Source organism: Delphinapterus leucas, chromosome 1, assembly GCF_059928025.1.
Source record: "Delphinapterus leucas isolate spDelLeu-1000000601 "Yukka" chromosome 1, BTC_Dleu_Yukka2, whole genome shotgun sequence".
NCBI lineage: Eukaryota > Metazoa > Chordata > Mammalia > Artiodactyla > Monodontidae > Delphinapterus > Delphinapterus leucas.
Window position 1 is genome coordinate 116,459,611 of NC_143129.1, and position 25,223 is coordinate 116,484,833.

The 25,223-nt window shown below is 34.5% G+C and overlaps 2 protein-coding genes across 3 annotated transcripts in view; both read right to left on the minus strand.

Moving 5' to 3' along the window:
- The window catches only part of SPATA1 (spermatogenesis associated 1), a 62,210-nt gene that overhangs the window by 25,853 nt on the left and 11,134 nt on the right, over positions 1–25,223 (minus strand). Inside the window, 12 exon segments of the mRNA XM_089909897.1 lie at positions 7,552–7,647; positions 9,546–9,631; positions 9,634–9,723; positions 13,084–13,205; positions 13,900–14,026; positions 17,121–17,124; positions 18,922–18,982; positions 19,725–19,839; positions 21,800–22,031; positions 22,123–22,176; positions 22,342–22,345; positions 24,566–24,834. Of these exon segments, the coding sequence (XP_089766023.1) occupies positions 7,552–7,647; positions 9,546–9,631; positions 9,634–9,723; positions 13,084–13,205; positions 13,900–14,026; positions 17,121–17,124; positions 18,922–18,982; positions 19,725–19,839; positions 21,800–22,031; positions 22,123–22,176; positions 22,342–22,345; positions 24,566–24,834 (1,260 nt within the window).
- RPF1 (ribosome production factor 1 homolog) overlaps positions 18,919–25,223 on the minus strand; it is a 44,570-nt gene continuing 38,265 nt past the window's right edge. For both annotated transcript variants that reach the window (XM_022580961.2, XM_089920324.1), the window contains exons 11-12: positions 22,123–22,176; positions 18,919–19,839 (exon numbers count right to left, since the gene is read on the minus strand). The gene's annotated coding sequence lies outside the window, so the exon portion shown is untranslated. The remainder of the gene's footprint in view (positions 19,840–22,122; positions 22,177–25,223) is intronic.

Genomic DNA, 25,223 nt, shown 5'->3' on the forward strand with positions numbered 1-25,223 from the left:
AGTGTACTATGATACTTTCAAATTTTTAATTGAAGCAGATACTGTTATTTCTCCCCATTTTACAGTTGAGGAAACTGAGATGCCTAGAAGTTAAGTAACTTGCTCAAGGCATAAAACTAGTAAGTGGCACAGCCAGGATTCAAACTTAAATCTGGTACCAGAGCTCTTGCTATTCCAAGTATTGTCTGCGGACCAGCAGCATAAGCATCACCTGGGAGTTTGTTAGTACTGAAGACTTTCAGGCCTCCCCTCGGACCTACTGAGTCAGATCCTGCTAATTTTAACAGGATCCCCAGGTGACATTACATTGAATTTTGAGAAGCACTGATTGTGCTATATTATCTTGAACATGGTTGAAACAGTCAAGCTAGGTTTTCTGCCCCTTAGTTCTGTATCTTATGGGTAGTTTGGGGTAAATCATTCAGAAATCAATAAAAAATTCTTATAATGTTTACTATGTGACAATTAGGCACTATGGTAAAATGTAGGATTTTTTTCCCCCAGTGCATAGGCTGAAAACTTGGATCTCTTTTTTTCCATTTGTGTTTCCTGTTTTTTCACTAATAATTCTAATTTGGGTTCAAAACATTTATATGTAATATTTATAAAATTAAAATATACAAAAATGGTAAGAACTAATTTGTATGCTTTCCAGAAGAAAAGAGCATTGGAGGTATTTTTATTACTCGCTTCTACCCATCCAACTATCCTTAAGGGGACAAGTTTCCACATTTGATTTCTCTCCTTTTTTTTGAATGCACAGGAGTTTTCATTCACTGAACGAACTATTTTTTTGAGTGCAGACTGTATAAGAATGTTAAATAACTCCTCTTTTTGGTTTAAAATTGTCCTTTGCCTTTTTCCTTTTCTGTAGTTTAAGTTTTAAGCTTCTCAGTGCTGAGCCAGGATTTAGCCTTGAGTATGAGGCTAGCGAAAGTATCTAGAAGTGCGCTGTCCAGTAGAGTATCAACTTGCCACATGTAACTATTTAAATTGAAATTAAAATTAAATCTAAAATTAAATTCCTCAGGCACACAACAATCTACATCCTTATGTGGCTAGGGGCTACCTTATCAGACAGTGCAGGTATGAAACATTTCCACCTTCACAGAGAGTTGTATTGGACAGTGCTAATTCTACATAGGGGTCATTATTCTGGGTCATAAAGCTACTTCTGATAAAGAGGTGAATCGAGAGCACTCATATAACATTATATATATATATATGAAAATAACCAGAGAGAATGAGATAATTACCCAAGAGAGGACAAAAAAATAAAATTAAATGGGAGCTCAGAGAGCTCAGTGGTTTGTCAGACTTATTTATGAACAACTCTAATGTAGGAATATTACTTCTTTCAAAATATTTTACGGAGACTCTATACTGATTCACAAGGTTCTTTTACTTTATTTCTTAGTGAAATTTTATTCAATTTTACTTTGGCCTTGTTAGGAAGCTTTTCACAGAATTTCATTATTATTGTATTTTTTTTCATTCATGCTTTCTATTTTTTAATTTTTATTTTTTTTGAATTTTATTAAAAATTTTTTTTATAGAGCAGGTTCTTATTAGTTATCCATTTTATACATATTAGTGTATATATGACAATCCCAATCTCCCAATTCATCCCACCAACCCCCACCACCACTTCCCCCTTGATGTCCATACGTTTGTTCTCTACATCTGCGTCTCAATTTCTGCCCTGCAAACCAGTTCATCTGTACCATTTTTCTAGGTTGCACATATATGCGTTCATATATGATATCTGTTTTTCTCTTTCTGACTTACTTCACTCTGTAAGACAGTCTCTAGATCCACCAACGTCTCTACAAATGACCCAATTTTATTCCTTTTCATGGCTGAGTAATATTCAATTGTATACATGTACCACATCTTCTTTATCCATTCGTCTGTCGATGGGCATTTAGGTTGCTTCCATGTCCTGGCTATTGTAAATAGGGCTGCAATGAACATTGGGGTGCATGTGTCTTTTTGAATTATGGTTTTCTCTGGTTATATGTCCAGTAGTGGGATTGCTGGGTCATATGGTAATTCTATTTTTAGTTTTTTAAGGAACCTCCATACTGTTCTCCATAGTGGCTGTATCAATTTACATTCCCACCAACAGTGCAAGAGGGTTCCCTTTTCTCCACACCCTCTGCAGCATTTGCTGTTTGTAGATTTTCTGAGGATGCCCATTCTAACTGGTGTGAGGTGATACCTCATTGTAGTTTTGATTTGCATTTCTCTAATAATTAGTGATGTTGAGTTGCTTTTCACGTGCTTCTTGGCCATCTGTATGTCTTCTTTGGAGAAATGTCTATTTAGGTCTTCTGCCCATTTTTGGATTGGGTTCTTTGTTTTTTCGATATTGAGCTGCTTGTAAATTTTGGAGATTAATCCTTTGTCAGTTGCTTCATTTCCAAATATTTTCTCCCATTCTGAGGGTTGTCTTTTCGTCTTGTTTATGGTTTCCTTTGCTGAGCAAAAGCTTTGAAGTTTCATTAGGTCCCATTTGTTTATTTTTGTTTTTATTTCCATTTCCCTAGGAGGTGGGTCAAACAGGATCTTGCTGTGATTTATGTCATAGAGTGTTCTACTTATCTTTTCCTCTAAGAGTTTTATAGTGTCTGGCCTTACATCAAGCTCTTTAGTCCATTTTGAGTTTATTTTTGTATATGCTGTTGGGGAGTATTCTAATTTCATTCTTTTACATGTAGCTGTCCAGTTTTCCCACCACCACTTATTGAAGAGGCTGTCTTTTCTCTATTGTATATTCTTGCCTCCTTTGTCAAAAATAAGGTGACCACAGGTGCATAGGTTTCCCTCTGGGCTTTCTATCCTATTCCATTGATCTATATTTCTGTTTTTGTGGCAGTACCATATTGTCTTGATAACTGTAGCTTCGTAGTATAGTCTGAAGTCAGGGAGTCTGATTCCTCCAGCTCCGTTTTTTATCCCTCAAAAATGCTTTGGCTATTTGGGGTCTTTTGTGTCTCCATAAAAATTTTAAGATTTTTTTGTTCTAGTTCTGTAAAAAATGCCATTGGTGATTTGATAGGGATTGCACTGAATCTGTAGATTGCTTTGGGTAGTATAGTCATTTTCACAATATTGATTCTTCCAATCCAAGAACATGGTATATCTCTCCATCTGTTTGTATCATTTTTAATTTCTTTCATTACTGTCTTATAGTTTTCTGCATAAAGGTCTTTTGTCTCCCTGCGTAGGTGTATTCCTAGGTATTTTATTCTTTTCGTTGCAATAGTAAATGGGAGTGTTTCCTTAATTTCTCTTTCAGATTTTTCGTCATTAGTGTAGAGGAATGCAAGAAATTTCTGTGCATTAATTTTGTATGCTGCAGATTTACCAAATTCATTGATTAGCTCTAGTAGTTTTCTGGTGGCATCTTTAGGATTCTCTATGTACAGTATCATGTCATCTGCAAACAGTGACAGTTTTACTTCTTCTCTTCCAGTCTGTATTCCTTTTATTTCTTTTTCTTCTCTGATTGCCGTGGTAGGACTTCCAAAACTATGTTGAATAATAGTGGCCAGACTGGACATCCTTGTCTTGTTCCTGATCTTAGAGGAAATGCACTCAGTTTTTCACCATTGAGGATGATGTTTGCTGTGTGTCTGTCATATATGGCCTTTATTATGTTGAGGAAGGTTCCCTTTGTGCCCACTTTCTGGAGTGTTTTTTTATCAAAAATCGGTGCTGAATTTTGTCAAAAGCTTTTTCTGCATCTATTGAGAGGATCATATGTTTTTTCTTCTTCAATTTGTTAATATGGTGTATCACATTGATTGATTTGCGTATATTGAAGAATCCTTGCGTCCCTGGGATAAATCCTACTTGATCATGGTGTATGATCCTTTTAATGTGCTGTTGGATTCCGTTTGCTAGTATTTTGTTGAGGATTTTTGCATCTATATTCATCAGTGATATTGGTCTGTAATTTTCTTTTTTTGTTGTACCTTTGTCTGGTGTTGGTATCAGGGTGATGGTGGCCTCATAGAATGAGTTCGGGAATGTTCCTTCCTCTGCAACTTTTTGGAAGAGTTTGAGAAGCATGGGTGTTGGCTCTTCTCCAAATGTTTGATAGAATTCACCTGTGAAGCCATCTGGTCCTGGACTTTTGTTTGTTGGAAGATTTTTAATCACAGTTTCAAGTTCATTACTTGTGATTGGTCTGTTCATATTTTCTATTTCTTCCTGGCTCAGTCTTGGAAGGTTATACCTTTCTAGGAATTTGTCCATTTCTTCCAGGTTGTCCATTTTGTTGGCATAGAGTTACTTGTAGTAGTCTCTTAGGATGCTTTGTATTTCTGCGGTGTCTGTTGTAACTTCTCCTTTTTCATTTCTAGTTTTATTGAATTGAGTCCTCTCCCTCTTTTCCTTGATGAGTCTGGCTAATGGTTTTTCAATTTTCTTTGTCCTCTCAAACAACCAGCTTTTAGTTTTTTTGGTCTTTGCCATTGTTTTCTTTGTTTCTATTTCATTTATTTCTGCTCTGATCTTTATGATTTCTTTCCTTGTACTAACTTTGGGTTTTGTTTGTTCTTCTTTCTCTAAGTTCCCTTAGGTGTAAGGTTAGATTGTTTGAGATTTTTCTTGTTTCCTGAGGTAGACTTGTATAGCTATAAACTTCCCTCTTAGAACTGCTTTTGCTTCATCCCATAGGTTTTGGATCATCGTGTTTTCATTATCATTTGTCTCTAGATATTTTTTGATTTCCTCTTTGTTTTCTTCAGTGATGTCTTGGTTATTTAATAATGTATTGTTTAGCCTCCATGTGTTTGTGTTTATTTACAATTTTTTCCCTGTAATTGATTTCTAATCTCATAGCGTTGTGGTCAGAAAAAATGCTTGATATCATTTCAATTTTCTCAAATTTACTGAGGCTTGATTTGTGACTCAAGATATGATCTATCCTGGAGAATGTTCCGTGTGCACTTGAGAAGAAAGTATAATCTGCTGTGTTTGGTTGGAATGCCCTATAAATATCAATTAAATCTATCTGGTCTATTGTGTCATTTAAAGCTTGTGTTTCCTTATTAATTTTCTGTTTGGATGATCTGTCTGTTGGTGTAAGTCAGGTGTTAAAATTCCCCACTATTATTGTGTTACTGTCAATTTCCTCTTTTATAGGTGTTAGCAGTTGCCTTATGTATTGATGTGCTTCTATGTTGGGTGCATACATATTTATAATTGTTATATCTTCTTCTTGGATTGATCCTTTGATCATTATATAGTGTCCTTCTTTGTCTCTTGTAATAGTCTTTATTTTGAAGTCTATTTTGTGTGATATGAGTATTGCTACTCCAGCTTTCTTTTGATTTCCAGTTGCATGGAATATGTTTATCCATCCCCTCACTTTCAGTCTGTATGTGTCCCTAGGTCTGAAGTGGGTCTCTTGTAGACAGCATATATATCGGTCTTGTTTTTGTATCCATTCAGCAAGCCTGTGTCTTTTGGTTGGAGCATTTATTCCATTCACGTTTAAGGTAATTATCGATATGTATGCTCCTATTACCATTTTCTTAATTGTTTTGTGTTTGTTTTTGTAGGTCCTTTTCTTCTCTTGTGTTTCCCACTTAGAGAAGTTCCTTTAGCATTTGTTGTAGAGCTGGTTTGGTGGTGCTGAATTCTCTTAGCTTTTGCTTTCTGTAAAGCTTTTGATTTCTCCATCGAATCTGAATGAGATCCTTGCCGCCTAGAGTAATCTTGGTTGTAGTTTCTTCCCTTTCATCACTTTAAATATGTCATGCCACTCGCTTCTGGCTTGTAGAGATTCTGCTGAGAAATCAGCTGTTAACCTTATGGGATTCCCTTGTATGTTATTTGTCATTTTTCCCTTGCTGCTTTCAATAATTTTTCTTTGTCTTTAATTTTTGCCAATTTGATTACTATGTATCTCGGCATGTTTCTCCTTGGATTTATCCTGTATGGGACTCTCTGTGCTTTCTGGACTTGGGTGGCTATTTCCTTTCCCATGCTAGGGAAGTTTTCAACTATAATCTCCTCAAATATTTTCTTGGGTCCTTGCTCTCTTCTCCTTCTGGGACCCCTGTAATGAGAATGTTAATATGTTTAATGTTGTCCCAGAGGTCTCTTAGGCTGTCTTCATTTCTTTTCATTCTTTTTTCTTTATTCTGTTTTATGACAGTGAATTCCACCATTCTATCTTCCAGGTCACTTATCCGTTCTTCTGCCTCAGTTATTCTGCTATTGATTCCTTCTAGTGTATTTTTTATTTCAGTTATTGTATTGTTCATCTCTGTTTGTTTGTTCTTTAATCCTTTTAGGTCTCTGTTAAACATTTCTTGCATCCTCTTGATCTTTGCCTCCATTCTTTTTCCGAGGTCCTGGTCATCTTCACTATCATTATTCTGAATTCTTTTTCTGGAAGGTTGCCTATCTCCACTTTATTTAGTTGTTTTTCTGGAGTTTTATCTTGTTCCTTCATCTGGTACATAGCCCTCTGCCTTTTCACCCTGTCTATCTTTCTGTGAATGTGGTTTTTGTTCCACAGGCTGCCGGACTGTAATTCTTCTTGCTTCTGCTGTCTGCCCTCTGGTGGATGAGGCTATCTACGAGGCTTGTGCAAGTTTCCTTATGGGAGGGACTGGTGCTGGGTAGAGCTGGCTGTTGCTCTGGTGGGCAGAGCTCAGTAAAACTTTAATCTACTTGTCTGTTGATGGGTGGGGCTGGGTTCCTTCCCTGTTGGTTGTATGGCCTGAGGGGACCCAACACTGGAGCTTACCCAGGCTCTGTGGCGGGGTTAATGGCGGTCTCTGGAAGGGCTCACGCCAAGGAGTACTTCCCAGAACTTCTGCTTCCAGTGTCCTTGTCCTCATGGTGAGACACAGCCACCCCTCGCCTCTAGGAGACCCTCCAACACTAGCAGATAGGTCTGGTTCAGTCTCCTATGGGGTCACCGCTCCTTCCCCTGGGTCCCGACGCGCACACCTCTTTGTGTGTGCCCTCCAAGAGTGCAGTTTCTGTTTCCCCCAGTCCTGTTGAAATCCTGCAATGAAATCCCTCTAGCCTTCAAAGTCTGTTTCTCTAGGAATTCCTCCTCCTGTTGCCAGTACCCCAGGTTGGGAAGGCTGACCTGGGGCTCAGAACCTTCACTCCAGTGGGTGGACTTCTGTGGTATAAGTGTTCTCCAGTTTGTGAGTCATGCACCCAGCAGTTATGGGATTTGATTTTATTGTGATTGCGCCCCTCCTACCTTCTCATCGTGGCTTCTCCTTTGTCTCTGGATGTGGGGTATCTTTTTTGGTGAGTTACAGTGTCTTCCTGTCAATGACTGTTCAGCAGTTAGTTGTGATTCTCATGCTCTTGCAAAGGGGAGTGAGAGTACGTCCTTCTACTCCACCATCTTGAACCCATCTTCCATTCATGCTCTTGTTTTTGTTAAGGTAACAATTTTAAGACAGTCAGTCCTTACTACCCTTATGCTACTGACAGCCAAAGTTAAAACACCAAAATATTTTATTTCAAGATAAATGTTATAATCTAATTAGGGGAAATGCAAAATACCTTAATTTCTGTTATTCGTTTCATTTTGTCAGTATCCAATTTTCTAAGTTGGTCAATAGCATGCTGTACTTCAGTGATCTGAATGATAAAGTAATTCTGTATGAGACATATAAAGACATCTTTGTTTAGTATAACATCTATTCATTTTTAATTTTAATTACCTGCCAATACAAACTACAAAGTGTTATCAAATATCAAAAAAGGAAATAATGAAAATAACCCATTCCATAAAATAAACTTTTTGCTTTGGAGTAAATTACTATTGAACTGTTGATTTCTTATGTTTTAGGGACCACTTTCCTTTCTGTTTTACTACCATTTTCATGTATTATAAAAATAAATATGTATTTGTAAAAGTTACCATTAAATTAGCACCATGAAAACCAACAACTATTACTATAAGAGGAATACATTAGATTAAGATACTTAGCAAGGCTTTAGAAATTGGCATAATGGTTTATCAGTGGAATCATATTAGAATTACTTAAAAATATTTAATAATGAAATAGTGTATTTTATAAGAAAATCTGTTTAATGTGAGAAAAGCTATTCTAGAAGACTTTTAGTTACTTTTCTTCAGAAAAGTTTATGAGCTGTAATAGTCAACAAAGAATTTAAGCTGCTTTTGTGAAAAAAACATTATCATATATTGAACTTGAGAAAACAGTAAGATAAAAAGTTTCAATAATGCTTAAAAAAAAGTATCAGCTAATAAGAAGAAACTTCTACTTGAACTTATTTGGATTTTATATTAAATAGATCTAAAATAGTAAACTTTTACTCATAGAAACAGAAGAGGTTGGTGGCTCTGGCAGAAGCAGGAGGTGGGGATTAGGGGAAATGGGTGACGGTGGTCAAATGTATAAACTTGTAGATACAAGATAAGTAAGTTCTAGGGATGTAATATACAGCATGGCAATTATAGTTAACAATGCTGTACTGTATATTTGAAAGTTGCTAAGAGAGTAGATCTTAAAAGTTCTGATCACACACAAAAATAACTATGTGAGGTGATGGATGTTAACTAAACTTATTGTGGTGTCCATTTTACAACATGAACATATGTCTTAACATTATGTTTCTACTTTAAACTAATACAATGATATACGTCAATTATATCTCAATAAAACTGGGAAAAAAGTAAACTTAATATTTCATCATGTCTAAAGTTAAATCTATACTCAGTCATAATTAACATATTATAAAATCTTTTTTGGATAAGTGGTATCAACAAACAAAAATTAAACTGATAAATGGCCTCTGGAATTTGTTGTTTAATTATATGGTAGAATTACTCAACTAAAAAATAAACTTCATGTCTCTCATCTGTCAAGATTGAAGACTATCTCAAGAAAATGAATTGATCAAAATTTAATATAATTTATAATTTATTTAGATTATCACTACCTATAGATTCTGTGGTTATCAAACTGTGCTTCCCACCCCCAACTGAAAGAAAAGAAATGTATTACTCACTATTACTCCCTTGCCATACTTCATTAGGTATTTCACTCTTACCCATAGAATCTTGACCCTTTCCCCTGGTACAGAGGTAGATCCTAGCATTCGCTGGTAACTATGATCAATCCAGGGTAGGCTTGGTTGATCCCCAATCAGGCCAAAGGGAAAGTTTTATATAGTCCATGCGTCTAGAAGAGGTTGTCTCTTGTTTTGGAGACATATATCCCTACTTGCCATTGGTAACTCTGTTGCTACCCTGAGGAAAAGCAGTCTTAGAATGAAGCCAACACCGAAAATAATAGGGAGGAAATATCAGAAGTACCTAGGCCCTTAAAGACATCATTAAGCGGCTGATTTTATCTCCTCAGCACTCATTACAGGAGATCATGAATTTACTTATTGTTTAAGCCAGGTTAAGCCAAGGTTTTGTTACCTGTAGCCCAAAACATCCTAGATATGATCATACTAACAATTACAAAGCATGTATTTTAAATAGAACTTCTCTAACAGAATGTGAACATATTTAGTAGTACCTTAGAGTCTGTGATGGTTGCCAGATTCTTTGGTCTCATCTTGATCACCCTGGCTTCAAGCTGAATGAGCAATTTTTTATAGTAAGTTGCAAATCTTCTCGAAGTTTTGTTAAAATCTCCTCCAATGATGCTGTAACTTTCTTTGTTTCAAAGTACTTTTTCTTCCAAACATCATAGGCTATTTAAAAAAAAAAAAAGCAAAGGCTATAGTTTGTTTAAACTTTTCAACCTGCAAAGGACCCTAGAGTTAATTTAAACCATTCCTCTCTCCTCTCCTTCCTCTCTTATATTCTGAGGAAATTAGAGTTAAGAGTAAAATGTTTATTGGATAATAAAAGGACTTGCTTATAAATATAGTAAAATACTGATAAATCCAGGAACCAAAATCAAGTTCTTCTTTAAGCTTGTAATTTGTTTAGAAAATCTTTCTTCAAAATACTACCTATAGCAAGAAGTGTATACTTTTTTATTTTTATTTTTTTGCGGTACGCAGGACTCTCACTGTTGTGGCCTCTCCCATCGCGGAACACAGGCTCCGGACGCGCAGGCTCAGTGGCCATGGCTCACGGGGCCAGCCGCTCTGCGGCATGTGGGATCTTCCCGGACCGGGGCACAAACCCGTGTGCCCTGCATTGGCAGGTGGGCTCTCAACCACTGTGCCACCAGGGAAGCCCAAGAAATGTATACTTTTTATTTCAATTACTTTTATCTATAATCTGATTTGAATTCACTATTTATATAATTAAAGCTATGAAAGAAAAGGCAAAATATATTTTTTCAGATTTTCCTTATTTTTCAGCCCCAAAATGACTTGTTTTGTGTAATCAGCTGATTCTGATTCATCATTTATCAACATTGTTCCAGGTATATCCCCAAACTTCTGTAGGGCAGAATTTCTTAAACCTGAGACTTCTGGTTTAGAAAATTAGAAATTAAACTCTGCCAGTTTAGGAATCACTTTGACACCAATGAGATTCTAAATATAAACTTAATTGGAACACAAACTGCATGCTAGCATACCAGAATATGCTTATGTTTCTTTTTTTCAGATTATTGAAGAAACAAAAACACCAAATTTTAAAATTCTATATTATAAATTGATTTAATTAAAAATATAAAACTATGGGGCTTCCCTGGTGGCGCAGTGGTTGAGAGTCCGCCTGCCGATGCAGGGGACACAGGTTCGTGCCCCGGTCCAGGAAGATCCCACATGCCATGGAGCAGCTGGGCACGTGAGCCATGGCCGCTGAGCCTCTGCGTCCGGAGCCTGTGCTCTGCAACGGGAGAGGCCACAACAGTGAGAGGCCCTTGTATCGCAAATATAAATAAATAAATAATAAATATATATATATATATATATATATATATATATATATATATATATAAAACTATATGGAACTTTTAACTCAAGATTTTAATTATTTTCCTCAGCCCTATATCCAATCCCTCTGCAAGTTTTACTGGTACCACTGCCAAAATACTTCGAGCATCTGGCACATTATCCCTTCTTCAATGCTACATTCCTAGGCAATCCACTATCATCTTTTGAAAGCTGTATTATTTTTCTAACGGTCTCTCTGCTTCCATACTTGCCCCTCTACAGGCTATTCCATACTGCAGTCATCCTGATATTTTTAAGATATTTTAAAAATCACATAAATCCTTAGTTTAAAAATCTTCTTATGTCTTCCCATATTACTTGTATTGATAATAAAATCCAAACTCCTTGAATTGGCCTATCTGTTCCTTGCTGATCTTTTGATTTTCTCCCTCTACATTCCTCCTTATTTATCACACTCCAGCCGTACTGGTCTTAGTTCAGGTCCTTAATTCTGCAAGCTTATTTCTATCTCTGTACCTTGATTTTTAGTGTTCCTCCTGTTTGGACTCTTTTTACCCTGTCTCTTCACATGCTTACCATTTTATTAATCAAATCTTAGTGATATCTGCTCAAAGAAGCCTTCCTTGAAAGCCCTAGCTAAACCATCTCTCCTGCCCCACCATTCTTTACTGCACTCTTTTAATTGACTTTTCAGCTCTAATCAGTAGCTGACATTGTCTTACTTACTTATTGTCGGTCTCCTCCCATTAGAGGCAAGCTCCTTAATGGCAGGACTATGTTTGTCTTGTTTACTGCTGTATCCTCAGCATTTAAAACAATGCTGAGAACTGAGGTATATAGTAGGCTCAATAAATATTTGATGGCTGATACATACCTTTTATCTTGAAACATTCCTGTTGAAATAGAAAGTGACCAATGATTCTCATTTTATAAATAGAAGGAGTGCAGCACAAAGAGGAGAAATAACTTGCCTAAGTATAAGATTATTCTAGTATTAGAATCACTGTCCTGTGATTTCTAATCCATTGCTCAATACTGTCTGATAAAATTGTTCTTTTAACAGCACCACAAGGCCAAATCACTGCCACCACTTCTGGGACACACTTTAATATTATGAGGTAGAACATTAAGAAATACCTCCTGACATTGTCTATAACCTCTAGTCAGATCTAGTATTGAAGCAATAATTTTGCTGTAAATTGAGAATCCTAAAGGCAGTTAATTCCATATATACCTTTTACCCTTTTTATCCTCAAATACAACACAAAATGCAGGCCTCTCAAATTATTTAACATTTCTCAAACCATTATCCTATACTTTCTCCACCCTGGCTCATTTTTCCATTTCTACCAGTTCTAACAACATTGTTTCTAATTCTATTGCAAGGAAACTGTCTATTTTTCCTACCTCATTTCTCTCATTTATTCACTCATCCAGTCAGTTTACCAAAGCAGACGCACACACATACCAAAAAAATTGAGCACCTAGGGGACACTAAGGGACTTAAAGAAGGCTTCGAGAGTGGTATCTTAGCTGAGATTGAATGACTGGTAGGAAATAACCAGGAACTGGGAAGAAGTGGGTAGAAGGAGAAGATAGGAAAAGAAGATTTAGGTGGCAGAGGGGAAAGAATGCCTGAAGGCCTACAGCCAAGAGAGGCACAGTTCAGATTCTAGTACATCTACCACTTTTCCTGCAAGCCTTTCTTGACCTCTTCCATCTAATTTAGGTGCTCTTCCTCTGTACTCCTATGCATAGAATTTGTAATTCCTTTATCATAGCAGTCAACAGTATGTACCACTACTGCTTAACTTGATCATCATTTCCCCACTGGACCATAAGCATTTTGAAGGCAGGGACAAGATTATGTTGGCCTATTAGTATCACCTCAGCCCCTGGAACAGTGACTAAGTTCAGTAGGCCCTTAATAAATACTTATTTAATAAATGAATGTTGAGATGAATAAACAAATGTCCATTTTAAAAAATAATTGAATTTTAATAAAAGGCATGTTGCATTTATTGTATAGAGTTGAACAATGATTTCATCTTTCCTATAGTGAATTTATATTAGTGTACCACTTAAACTACAACAGTAAAATAGTAAATATTTCATTTTATCATTTATTCCAAAGGCATAAATTCTGTAAAACTTGAGTTTCATTTATAGTGATAAAAGATATGTAATAAACTTTACCATGATATCGCTTTAATTTGCCTTGTTCCAATAGCCTTTCAACTTTTTTTATTAGTTCTTCTTTAATTATTTCCAGATATCTTCTTTCTTCCTTTACTTGTTTCATTTTTTTCGATAATATTCTCTCCTAGAAGATTATAACCCATACTCATCAATGTCCAAAAGCTAAAAGACGGCTCATATTCTAAAATATAGAGTATAAAACTAAAAAATGCTTACAACAGCAAGTATGAATTTTACCCCAAACTCTGGTTTTCTGGCTGCAGTACAGCATGTGCCACGATGGAAAACACTGAGGAGTCATTTCAGTATCTGTAGGGGATTTATATATATATAAACAATACAGTATGTCTCTTCTGCATTTATATACATGTATGGAAACTAGGCAAAGCTCATGTAGTTATACATCTTGTTTTAATTCTTTAAGTAAATTTATCTTGGGACCGAAGTTATTGTACTTAAATCTTACATGGAAAAATGTATATTTTAGAGTACATATTTAAAAAGCAGAAATAATATTAGTGACACACATATGCAGTAATCAACATAACAGTCATAGACTTTAAAATACTTTAACTTCTTGTAGTAAAACATATATAATTGACCATTTTAACCACATTTAAATGTACAGTTCAATGGCGCTGCATGCATGCATTCATAATGTTCCGCAACAACCACCACCCCTTTATCGCCAAAACTTTATCTTCCCAAACTGAAACTGTGTATGCATTAAACAATTAACTCCTCATTAACATTATTTAACTTTACCTCACAGAATCATCTGTACTTACATCTGTACTTATGGTATCATCATACTTACTCTCAATCTGTAATATATCAGTATATATATATGATATATCAGTTATTCCTGGAGAAAGAGCAGGTTGACAAGGAACTGAAGGAAAATCAATAAGGTCTGGTAAGCTGATGCACTCTTTTTTACCTAGCCGTAAGCAAACATGATAATCAGTAAGATCTGGTAGGGTTACACATTGTTTTTCACCTATTTGTAAACATCTGGTAATGCACAACAGTAATGCATTGTTTTACTTGTATGGTGATGAACTCCCAAATCTGTCTTTATAACTATAGACACTCTCTTGTGCTCTAGCTTCTCCATTCCACTGGACATTACTTGGACATTATACCACAGGAGCTTCAAACTTAAAATTCAAAAAGAAGAAAAAAAAGAATCCATATTCCTTTCTAAACATGATTTCCTTCCAAGATTTCTGATTTCAGTTACTTGTTATGGCAACTTTTAAATGTTTCTAAGATGGCTATTGATTTTTTTTCATTTTGAGCCAATTTTGATCATGTATATTTGCTTAGAAAATTGGAGATCCTAGCACATTTTCAAATTTTAGCATACATTTTATTCTCATAAATTTTATCACCTCTGTATTTGTGTTATATTGCCTTCATCTCACCTAATTTTTGTGTTTCTACTCTTGTTTTGATAAACTACCTCAAGCCTTACCAATGTTAATGTTTCTGCCACTACCACTTTATAGACCTTGAGTTGTTTTCAATTCTGCCAGGCTTTTAACTTCTGTAACTTATTAGCTTCTACTTTTATCTTCATTAATCCCTTACCCCTACTTTGTTTGTTTTATTATTCTTTTTATATTTTATTGCATTGACCTTAACTTACAAGGTCAGGTTCCCACAGGATAATGGCAGCCACTAAAATCTCTCCACTCATGCTCTCAACTACTATAAAAAGAAAGCAAATACAATCACCCATATTTATATCTGTAGAATAACTAGGACACAGAATCCTCTAATTTACATATACTTTTTACATGTAAGTGGGGAAATAAACACCCTAGACCAGCAGAGTGTGCTTAGGAGCTCACACCTGAGCAGAGTCTGATGGGAACTATGCATTAAAGAGCACAATACACAGATAACACAGTAAACATCAACCACAATTTAGTCTTAAAGGAGAAGGTCCTGCATGTGGTGGAAGAATAGTGAGTAAGGGTACCAAATGGTAAATCAAAGCTCTTTCTATGAGGAATCTAAAAGAAAGGGGCTTTTAAAATGTAGGTGGCCAGAGGTGGTAATTATGGGAAAACACAGCTACTGGGTGAGAGGAAAATTCTTTGGAAGCAAGAGATGTTCATCAGGGCTAGGTGGTAAGAGAAAAGAAGGTGGTCAAGTTAAGAGTTCTGCTGAATTAAATTAGCAGGAAAGAATACAAAGAAAAAAGACCACTTCCCTTAAGGCCCCATTTATTTAAAAATACATAAATAAATAAATGCATTTCACTAAAACAACAGGAGAGAGCTTTCCTAATCTATTGATACAAGCTAAAATAAACCACCAGAACACCTGTTTCTCTATAAGAACACCTGTTACTGATTCAGAAAAATCCAACACAAATAAACATAGACAAAATCTACAACATAATATAGCATCCATACAAAGTTACTTTTTGAAAACTCTCAAAACTGAGAACTATAACAAAACAAAACCAGCAGCCAGGAAGCAGAGAAAAAATTAACAATATTCCCAACATAGATTAAATTAAATTAAATCAAATCATTTTAGGTATTAATGAACACCACAAATCACATATTTAGAAACTCAGAATAAAAATGGAAAAATAACAGGAAGATGTAAAATGGAAATTGACCAAACTGAAGAAAGAAATTAAAGAAAAAACAAAACTGTCTCAGAAATGAATAACAGGTATCCAAAAAGGAACAGATATGACCAAAAATACAGTAAGCATAATAGAGAACAGAAATAAAAGGAATAAAGAAAATTAAACATAAAGAAAATAGTAAACTAGATCATAGAGAAAGTAGTAGAGATAAAAGGTAAAGAAGAACTAGGATAAGACCAATTGAGGTCTCTGAAAAAAAAACAAAAAAAAACCATGGAATGGATCTGCTATTTATATTGTTTTCTAGAGTTATAATTTCTTGAAATAAAAGAAGTCCTGATTTTCATACTGAAAGGGCCCACTGGGTACCCATAAAAACCAGACCTAGAACTCTCAACTGAAATATAGCCTGATAAAACTACTACACATTAAAGGGATCCTCTGGCCTTCCAGACAAAAATAACCAAGCCAATTTACAAAGAAAAGAAAATCAGTTTGGCATCATACTTCTTAACAGTAACATATAAAACATCAGTAGAGCAACATTTTAATAAACTCAAGGAAAAATTATGTAAGCCAAGGATGTTACAGCCAATCAAGCTGTCCTTCAAGTACCAAGGCTCTAAAGCAGGGATGAGCAAACTTCTTCTGTAAAAGGCCTCAGAGTAAATAATTTAGGTTTTGTGGGCCACATATGGTATTTGTCATAATTCTTATTTTTTTCAACTTTTTAAAAATGTAAAAAACATTTTTAGGTCCCATGCTTCACAAAACAAGCTGTGGGCCTTGTCTGCCTATTCCTGCTCTAGACAAAATTTTAAATACGTAAGAAGTAAGGGAATATCGTACCTGGGAGCTTTTTTTTTAGTAAGTAGAGCTTTACCCAATGAAGAAATGATTGAAAAATCTTGTGTAAAAGAACTGGCAGTAAGTGTTGAACATATTTAATTATAGATCTAAGACTAAAACAAAGGTGAGGAGGATAAGACAAGAAGCACAGCCCATAAATGTTCTGCTCTTTTACAAAGTAGAAATAACACAACTAAAACTACATGAGAGGAGAAAGGAGGGGGAAAGATGACTTTTTAATTGCCTTGAATTTAAAGATAGGAGTCAGAGGATAATTTTAGAGGTAACAAATCAAAATCAGAAGCATAAATTTTAAAAAAAGGAAAAAGGAGGGTTAGGAATACTAGCACAAATTTGTATCAGTATAAAGGTAAACACTAGAATGAGATTCAGGTTTCCTAAATACCAGGAGTAGGGGGGAGTGCAAATAAACCACATAGTAACACATAGTAACTATAACATAAAGTAAAATGAGAAATCTGAGGTCAAATATATCAGTCCTATCAAAAACATAAATGGACATAACTCATCTACTAAATGAAAATGACTTTCAGACTGGCTTACAAAGGGAAACCCAACTCTAGCGTGTCTGTTAAAGACATACCTAAAACAAAGCAATTCAGAAAAGTTGGGGAAAAAAGTAGGGGAGGAATATAGGGGTATACCAAATAAATGTAAACAAAAAGAAAGGAGAGGTTAGTATCTTGATATGCAGTAAGGGAGAATTCAGGTCAAAAAAGCATTTAATGAGTCAAAGAAGGGCACTTCATAATGCAAAAGTGATAATATTACTATTTGCATGAGAACAACTTTGTGCCAAATAATACATAGAAATCTAAATAAATCAAAAACCACAGGAGATGTAAGGATAAACAGTAAAATACTAATAACAGAAGATTCTAATATATCTATTCTCAGTCCAAGACATAGAAAGAAAAATGTAGGAAAAAAAAAAGGATATGGAACACTTAAACAACATATTAAACAATGTAGATTATAGACAAGGCACAGAGTAGGGGAAGATATTTGCAATGCACATAAGCATCAAAGGACTACCCTCCAAAGTATATTAAAAACTCCTACTAATCAGAAATATATGGCAGACAACACAATAGAAATACTTGAAAAGGTAGTTCTCCAAAAAAGTTATCAAAATGGAGTCTATAAAATATAAAAATATGATCAACTGTATGGGTAATCTGGGAAATGAAAATTCAAACCACAGTGAAATAGCATTAAGCACCCACCAGCTGGAAAAATTTTAAAGTGTGAAGACAGCATATTTTATTAATATCTAGCAACAATAAAACAATTATTTGCTGAATATGGCATGCCTCTGCTCCAAAACTCAAAGGCTCTGAGCTGTGATTCTCCTCTCAGGACTTGTCTCAGACTCCATTCAGCATTCCAACCAACATATCATATATAACCAACAACCAACATACATATGTATTCTAACATATCAAGCATCACTGGACCAGATGGATATTAGCACACAACTGGCAGCACTGCTTGCTGTGCCTCTTGGATCACCTTGTGAGCCTTCTCTTGCTCTGGGCCCACTCAAAGTTGGCAGTCTTTTAGATTACTTGATTAAAAAAAAAAAAAAAGATTGGAGCCATGCATCCGAATGCAGTAAATCTCCAAATTCCAAACAGGTCCATCAAGTGACTCATTCTTCATGGTAGCTGGGGCAAGATAAAAAACCTGGTTTTTACTTTAAAGGGCATACATCAACATGTCCCAGATCATGAAACTCCCAGAAATTTCACTGAATTGGCAGGCTCCTGAATTTTGAGGTTTATCTCCCCTTCTCTAACATTTAAGGTTAGAAAATTTAAGACATTTTAATCTGCAGTTCCATTTCAATTTCAGTATAAATATTATGGTGCAATACCACATCTAAAAAAATGCAGCACTATTTACAATAGCCAGGTCATGGAAGCAACCTAAATGCCCATCAACAGAGGAATGGATGAAGAAGATGTGGTACATGTATACAATGGAATATTACTCAGCCATAAAAAGGAATGAAAATTGGGTCATTTGTAGAGATGTGGATGGAGCTAGAGACTGTCATACAGAGTGAAGTAAGTCAGAAAGAGAAAAACAAATATCGTATATTAATGCATATATGTGGAATCTAGAAAAATGGTACAGATGAACTGGTTTGTAAGGCAGAAATAGAGACACAGATGTAGAGAACAAATGTACGGACACAAAGGGGGGAAAGCGGCAGGGGGTCGTGGTGGTGGTGGGATGAATTGGGAGATTGGGATTGACATATATACACTAATATGTATAAAACAGCTAACTAATAAGAACCTGCTGTATAAAAAAATAAATAAATAATTTTTTTAATTTAAAAATCATACCTGATTGTCCTCTCTTCTAATGATATTAGTTCTATCATCTTCATTTTTCCAAAGAAACTGACTTAAAGGGGAATGACAGATTTGTAAGTCATATTAAAAAATGATTCCATGAATATTAACTTTTCATGTTTTTTATTTAATATTCTATAAACACAAATATAACATTAAAAATTTTTAAAGTCTGCTTGAAACCATTATATTATCTTTCAAACTCATTAATTATCAACATAAACTACATTTAGCATGAGTTATAAAATAATATTTCATTATATTATAGCTAAATTCAAATCATAGTCCAATGTCTATAGCAAGGTAAAATAACTGGAAATTTTGTAAACATACTTTGCTTATAGTTCTTTTGTGAATAATTGTTTATAAAATTCCTTAATTTCAGAAGACTATATGCAAAACTGTTGTTTAAGTACTATAATTTTGAATGAAATACCAATGTGAAACTCAAACATGATTAGTTTACTCAAAACCAGGAATATAAAAGAGGCAGAAAAATTAATTCTAAGAAAGGCAAATGAAGACCGAAATTTTTCTGTCATTAGATTGCCCCTGATGACAAAAGGATTACAACAGAATAAATTTAAGCAATAAATTATCCCTCATTATGTTGGAAGGGAATATTAGTATCTAACAGTAAACATCAGAATCAAGGTAATTTTAATTAAAAATGTCACTAACTTCACTCATATCTTTGTTCTAATTAGAAGTCTTTATAACAGTACCCTGGATATCTCACTCTTTTTCTTATAGTCTAGATTATGACATGTAGAATCACCATCCGTATTAATTACCTTTTTTTGCCGCTAAAATAATCATTATCGGAATCTTCCTGTGATCCTGGCAATTCAGAATTTCCAATTTGATTATTTCCAGTCTGATTTTCATTTGGAGTGGCTTTTCCCCCAGCTGATGATGATGCCCATCCATAGCAAAGAAAGTTCATAATATTAAGAAAATACTAACATAAAATTTTGGTTTTTTATGTACATACTATATACTCTTGTCCCATGTTTCAGAATCTCTATGAACTTTACTCTCCCAAACTGAATTTCATGAAACTTTAGTTTATGCAAAAGGAGAATTCTTTGGTAAATTCAGTTTGGGAAAAATTGGATTAAGCAATCCTAACAGAACACAAATCCCCCCCCCCACACACACACCCCTATGGCAGGATTTCTCTGTTTTTATGTACAGTATGAACCTGCAAGAGGGGGTAAGTTGGGTTTTATTCAAACTTTGTTGTCTTCATAAAGCTTTTGCCAAAAGCATCTTTTAAAAGGGTATTCTGAGGATCCTTCTCTGGAAAGTGCTGGGTATAAATACAGAGCATGTAATGCCATGTGTTATTTCACATACATTTTCATTTATAAAATCTCCCTTCATTTTAACAGAATTTCTCCATATAAGAAAACCACACAATGTCTTTAAAACATTAGCACTAATGTTCCACATGATCTACATGAACAAGAGATCCGTGAACCTGGTAGTGTTAATACAGATTTTTTTCCCTTGGGGAAATCAATTTTTTTTAATTTAGAAAAAATTGGAGTCATATTAGTGTGTGAAAAGTCATTTTACAAGAGTTGCCACAGTATTTTGCAACCAGAAGCCCATATTGGTTTAGTTTTAGTCAGGTTGCTACCACTTATTTCCTATCTGGCACTGGACTTAGTCATTTAAAGACAACAAATAGGGATTTTCTAAAAAGATATATTCAAGGCAAAGGAACAAAAAATGGATATATCAGCTGTTTAAAACTGATAGTAAAATACCACTCCCCCCACCTGCCCCCCAAAACAAACAACAATGGAAAACTCAGTAGATTCTGAGTGACATTTTGATAGGAATATATGACATGTATCTCTTATTCCTAATAACAGTTTAGAGAATAATGCAATGCACCATTCAATACCTATGCAACTTAATAAGAAAGCAGGTCTATTTACTTTTGAAAAAATATAGTGTTTTGAGAGCTAGAGTAGATGTACATATAAAATGTTATAGATTCACAGAAAAAGGAGTGTGTTATTTGGGGGGAGAATTCATTTAATTCATAAATGTTTAGTATATTTGCTTTTCCATCACAATTTATTTGCTGTATGCAATAAGGTAAAAAAATTCAACTGACTTTTTTTCAATCGATTCTTAGAGTGTAGTTCCAGCTTTATTTATATGTTTATAAGTTTAATTTTGATTTCTTTAATTACCTACCACTTTTTAAGAACTGAATTATCAGTAAATTGGTGGGTGTAACCATATAAAAAATTGTAAAGTCTTTGAAATACAAATGTATCCCAACATTAAAGTTGTTTTGCTTTGGTTTGATACTGTTTTCCTGGCTAAGATATTTCTGAACTATAATAATAATATCAAGATTTTATGAAACAATAACTTCTTTTCTCCTTTAGCCTTAACTTTATCTGAAACTATTATAAAAGGTGGTAGACTTTACGTAAGTGCTGTAAGTACTTTGACTTTATTTGATTTTTAAATTTTATTTATTTTTTTTTGCAGGCTCTAGAGCACAGGGTCAGTAGTTGTGGCACATGGGCTTAGTTGCTCTGCGGCATGTGGGATCTTCCCAGAACAGGGCTTGAACCCATGTCCCCTGCATTGGCAGGCAGATTCTTAACCACTGCACCACCAGGGAAGCCCTGATTTTATTTTTATTTTCGAACAGTACTTAAATTGTCTTTTTTACCTCCCAACTGGTGAAACTAGTTTTTAAAATCCCCATATTGAATTGTAGCTTTCCTTTTATACTGCCTATATTCGTAAGGCTAGATTTGCCCAGAATTTGCCCAGACCTGACTGTTAAAATGTACTATAACAACCTCTTTGTCTTTCCCATTCCAGTTGAAATCACCTTCTTCCTGATTCTTGTTAAGAAGCTTTTTCAAAGTGTTTTCTAAACAACTGGGATCTGTTCCAGGTTCTTCCTTTGACAAAGTTACACTAAGTGGTCTGTGTATTATTCCGTCAGCCTCAGCAACACCATTATTAGTCTGGTGCACATCTAAAGAAACTGCTGATGATGCTGAATAAATATTTCCTAAATGATCCATTATAGGAAGCAAATATAACTCTGACTGAAGAGCCTAAAACATACAGGAAATTTAAAAAAATTAGCTTACACTTTAAAAAATAAGTTAAAAAATTAGTATAAGTTTAAAATGTCACATTACATACATATGGAGGAGCAAATGATTTGAGTTTCAGTTCTGATTCTTGCTTTGCCTTCACCTGGAAATAAATGAGGAAATAAAGCTTCTGTAATTACTTTTTCAATTACTTTTACCCTCACTTTTTTGCAGACGGCGTATTTCTGTGACATAAAAATCAAATCAAAAAGCTAGTAACTAAGGCTATGTTCTAGAAAATGTAGAATATAATCCTATTTCTATTCACTGTACTAAACATAATAGAAATTCTATGTCATTTAATAATAATTATGGCTATCACTTGTGTGGACTTACTATGTGCCAGGCATTATTCTAAATGCTTTACATATAAAGCTCAGTTAATCCTCACAATTCATGTGATAGGCACACATATTGTCTGTAGTTCACAGACATGAGGCAAAGAGAGGTTAAGCATCTTGCCCAAGATTTTATAAATAGGAAGTTTTCAAATTGGGATTCAAAACCAGGTAATCTGGTTCTAGAATCCAACTTTGTAAACTTTATTTCCTAAATATTCAGCCCATAGAGTTAATTTGTTATTCATTCATTCTTTCAACAAATATTGAGGTATACTATGTGTCAGGTAGTGTTCTACATGGTGGGGATACAACTGTAAACAATGCAAAGTCCCTGCTCTCACATAGCTTATATTCTACTTGGGAGAGCAGATGTTAAATAAATGTGATTTAAGATAGTGATATGTGATTTATGAAAATAAAACAGAGTGCTTTAATAGAGAGGAATTCAGAGAAAGAATATCTGAAAACTAGGTGGTCAGAGAAGGCCATTTTTGAAAGATAATAACTGAGCTGAGAACTGAATTATGAAAACAAGAAGCAAGCTATTTGAAAATCGGGGGAAGTGATTTCCAGGCAAGTACAAAGATGATAAAATAGAAATGAGTTTGCTGTATGTGAGGACCAAAGGAAAATTTTTGTGGCTAAAGTGTAGAACCAAGGAGAAAATAGTAGTAGATCAAATCTGAGAGGCAGCCTTTTCCTGAGACTCTCCTTATCTCTTGCCTAACCACTGCAAAAGTCTCCTGGTTACAATTCCTGTCTCTAGTTTCTTAAGGCTCTCATCATATCATCTTTTGCTCAAAAACTCCAAAGCTTCAGAAAAAAAAAAAATCCAAATTCATTAATCTGGCATTCAAGACCTTCAATAAACAACTTTTACAACTTGTTGTCTACTATTCCCTTTCACACAGTCAATGCTCTAGTAAAAACCGAACCACTCACTTTTCCCTAGAGTTGCCTCCTTTGCCATTTCTGTGCTCATTCTATTTTCTCTGCTCAGAAAGCTTCTCCCACCCAACATCTTTGCAAGATCAAATATTTTTCTGTCAAAATCTAAACTGATGATCACTTTTTCCTTAAAGTTCTCCATCTCCCCTCTTGTCCTGCTGGAAGCAGTCTCCTTTTCTTCTAAATATACAGAATATGCTATTTTAATTATTTATGTATTTTATCTTCACCACTACACTGAATATTCTTTAAGAGCAGGATCCATAGTCAATTCTTTTTTCTCATTTTGTATACAGAAAAACATCAATAAATATTTGTTGAAAATATTATAATAAAATATTGATATTAGAAGCATTTTAGAAGTTGGCTTAAATTGTCATTAGGTCCCTTCCAATCTAGAATTCTGTGATTGGTATTTTGCAATTTTACTTATCATGAAAAAGAACAAAAAGTTATGAGGGTTGTTCCTTTCCTTCCCTGATTAAGGAAAACTAACTTAATGATCAGTAAATTAATATTCTGCTATACTAAACAGAACTCTAATGACAAAAACTTTAAATCTACCTACTGAGCCCAAGAATTCCACATAGCAAATTCCTTTATAGTTTTACTTTGGGGGAAAATTTTTTTTCCCATTATCATTCATTATTTAATTTTTTCAATAAACATTTAAATGCCTCTAAGTGCTAAACACCTTGTTAGGCACTGGTTGTAAATACAGTAGTGAATAACATAAAGTCCCTGCTCACAGGGAGCTACAGTCTAATGGCAGTTATGTTAAACAAATAATCGCATAAGCAAATACATAATAATGATACGTTAACTAGCATAGAATAGAAATATACTGCATTTTAAAGGGTTTAAATATGGAAAAATCTTGATTAAAGAAATAAACCTTATATAAATACGAGAAACCAGAAGTGAGCATATATGTGTATATATACACGTGTGTGTGTGTGTGTGTGTGTGTGTGTATTCTGTTTCTATTTTTAAACAGTTCAGTGAAAAAGTAATTGTAGATATACTGGTTTAATCGCTATTCACAGCTCTTCAACAGGTTTCTAATTTCAGATAATTTCTCTCTTAATTCTCTTTGGGTATAGCCATAGTAATACACAGGTTATACTCTGTTTTCTAGGTGGCAGTACTATGGCTAAGTGACATCTGTTCCTATAGTACTTTTTAACTGTTATATAGCACTACCTATAGATAGTATTCATTAAGTCAGGGACTGGATCCATCACATGAATAAGATATTTTTCACTTAGAATTTTTGAATTTCCAGAAAGCATTTTTCTCTGCAGAAAAAAAAAAGATTGCTTTTTCAGGCACATTGTAACATGACTACAAAATACTTGCCTTATAAATCCAGCTAAAGTTAATTTGTTAACAACTTCTATTGCAATGGTATTTAACTGATAGTTCCAAGATCCTTCAGGGACATAAAAAACATGAAGTTCCACCAAGTGAATAAATTGAGAATAAAATCAGTTAAAATTATTTTTAAAGTGAAAAAAATCAACTGATGTCCTCTAGAATTTTAATTTTAATAAACATAATTGAAATAAACATGGAATACATGTATCCTCTGAACAAACACAAAAAAACAAAATGAAGAGCCAAAAATTTTTTAGGTTGGCTACTTGGCACTTGGAGCACATTTTCCCTTGGAAACAATGTCATAGCTGTGGTCCTAGAGTTCCTTAACATACCGACATACAATGCTTGTTTTGTGGCTTGCAGTAAGGATACCAGATTGCCAAGATCAGTTTTCTTATTACCAACCTTTCCGCCTTCCCTGACCTCTACCTACACAGTTGCATTGGTGTTATCTTGTGGAATCCTTATCCTTTACATATTG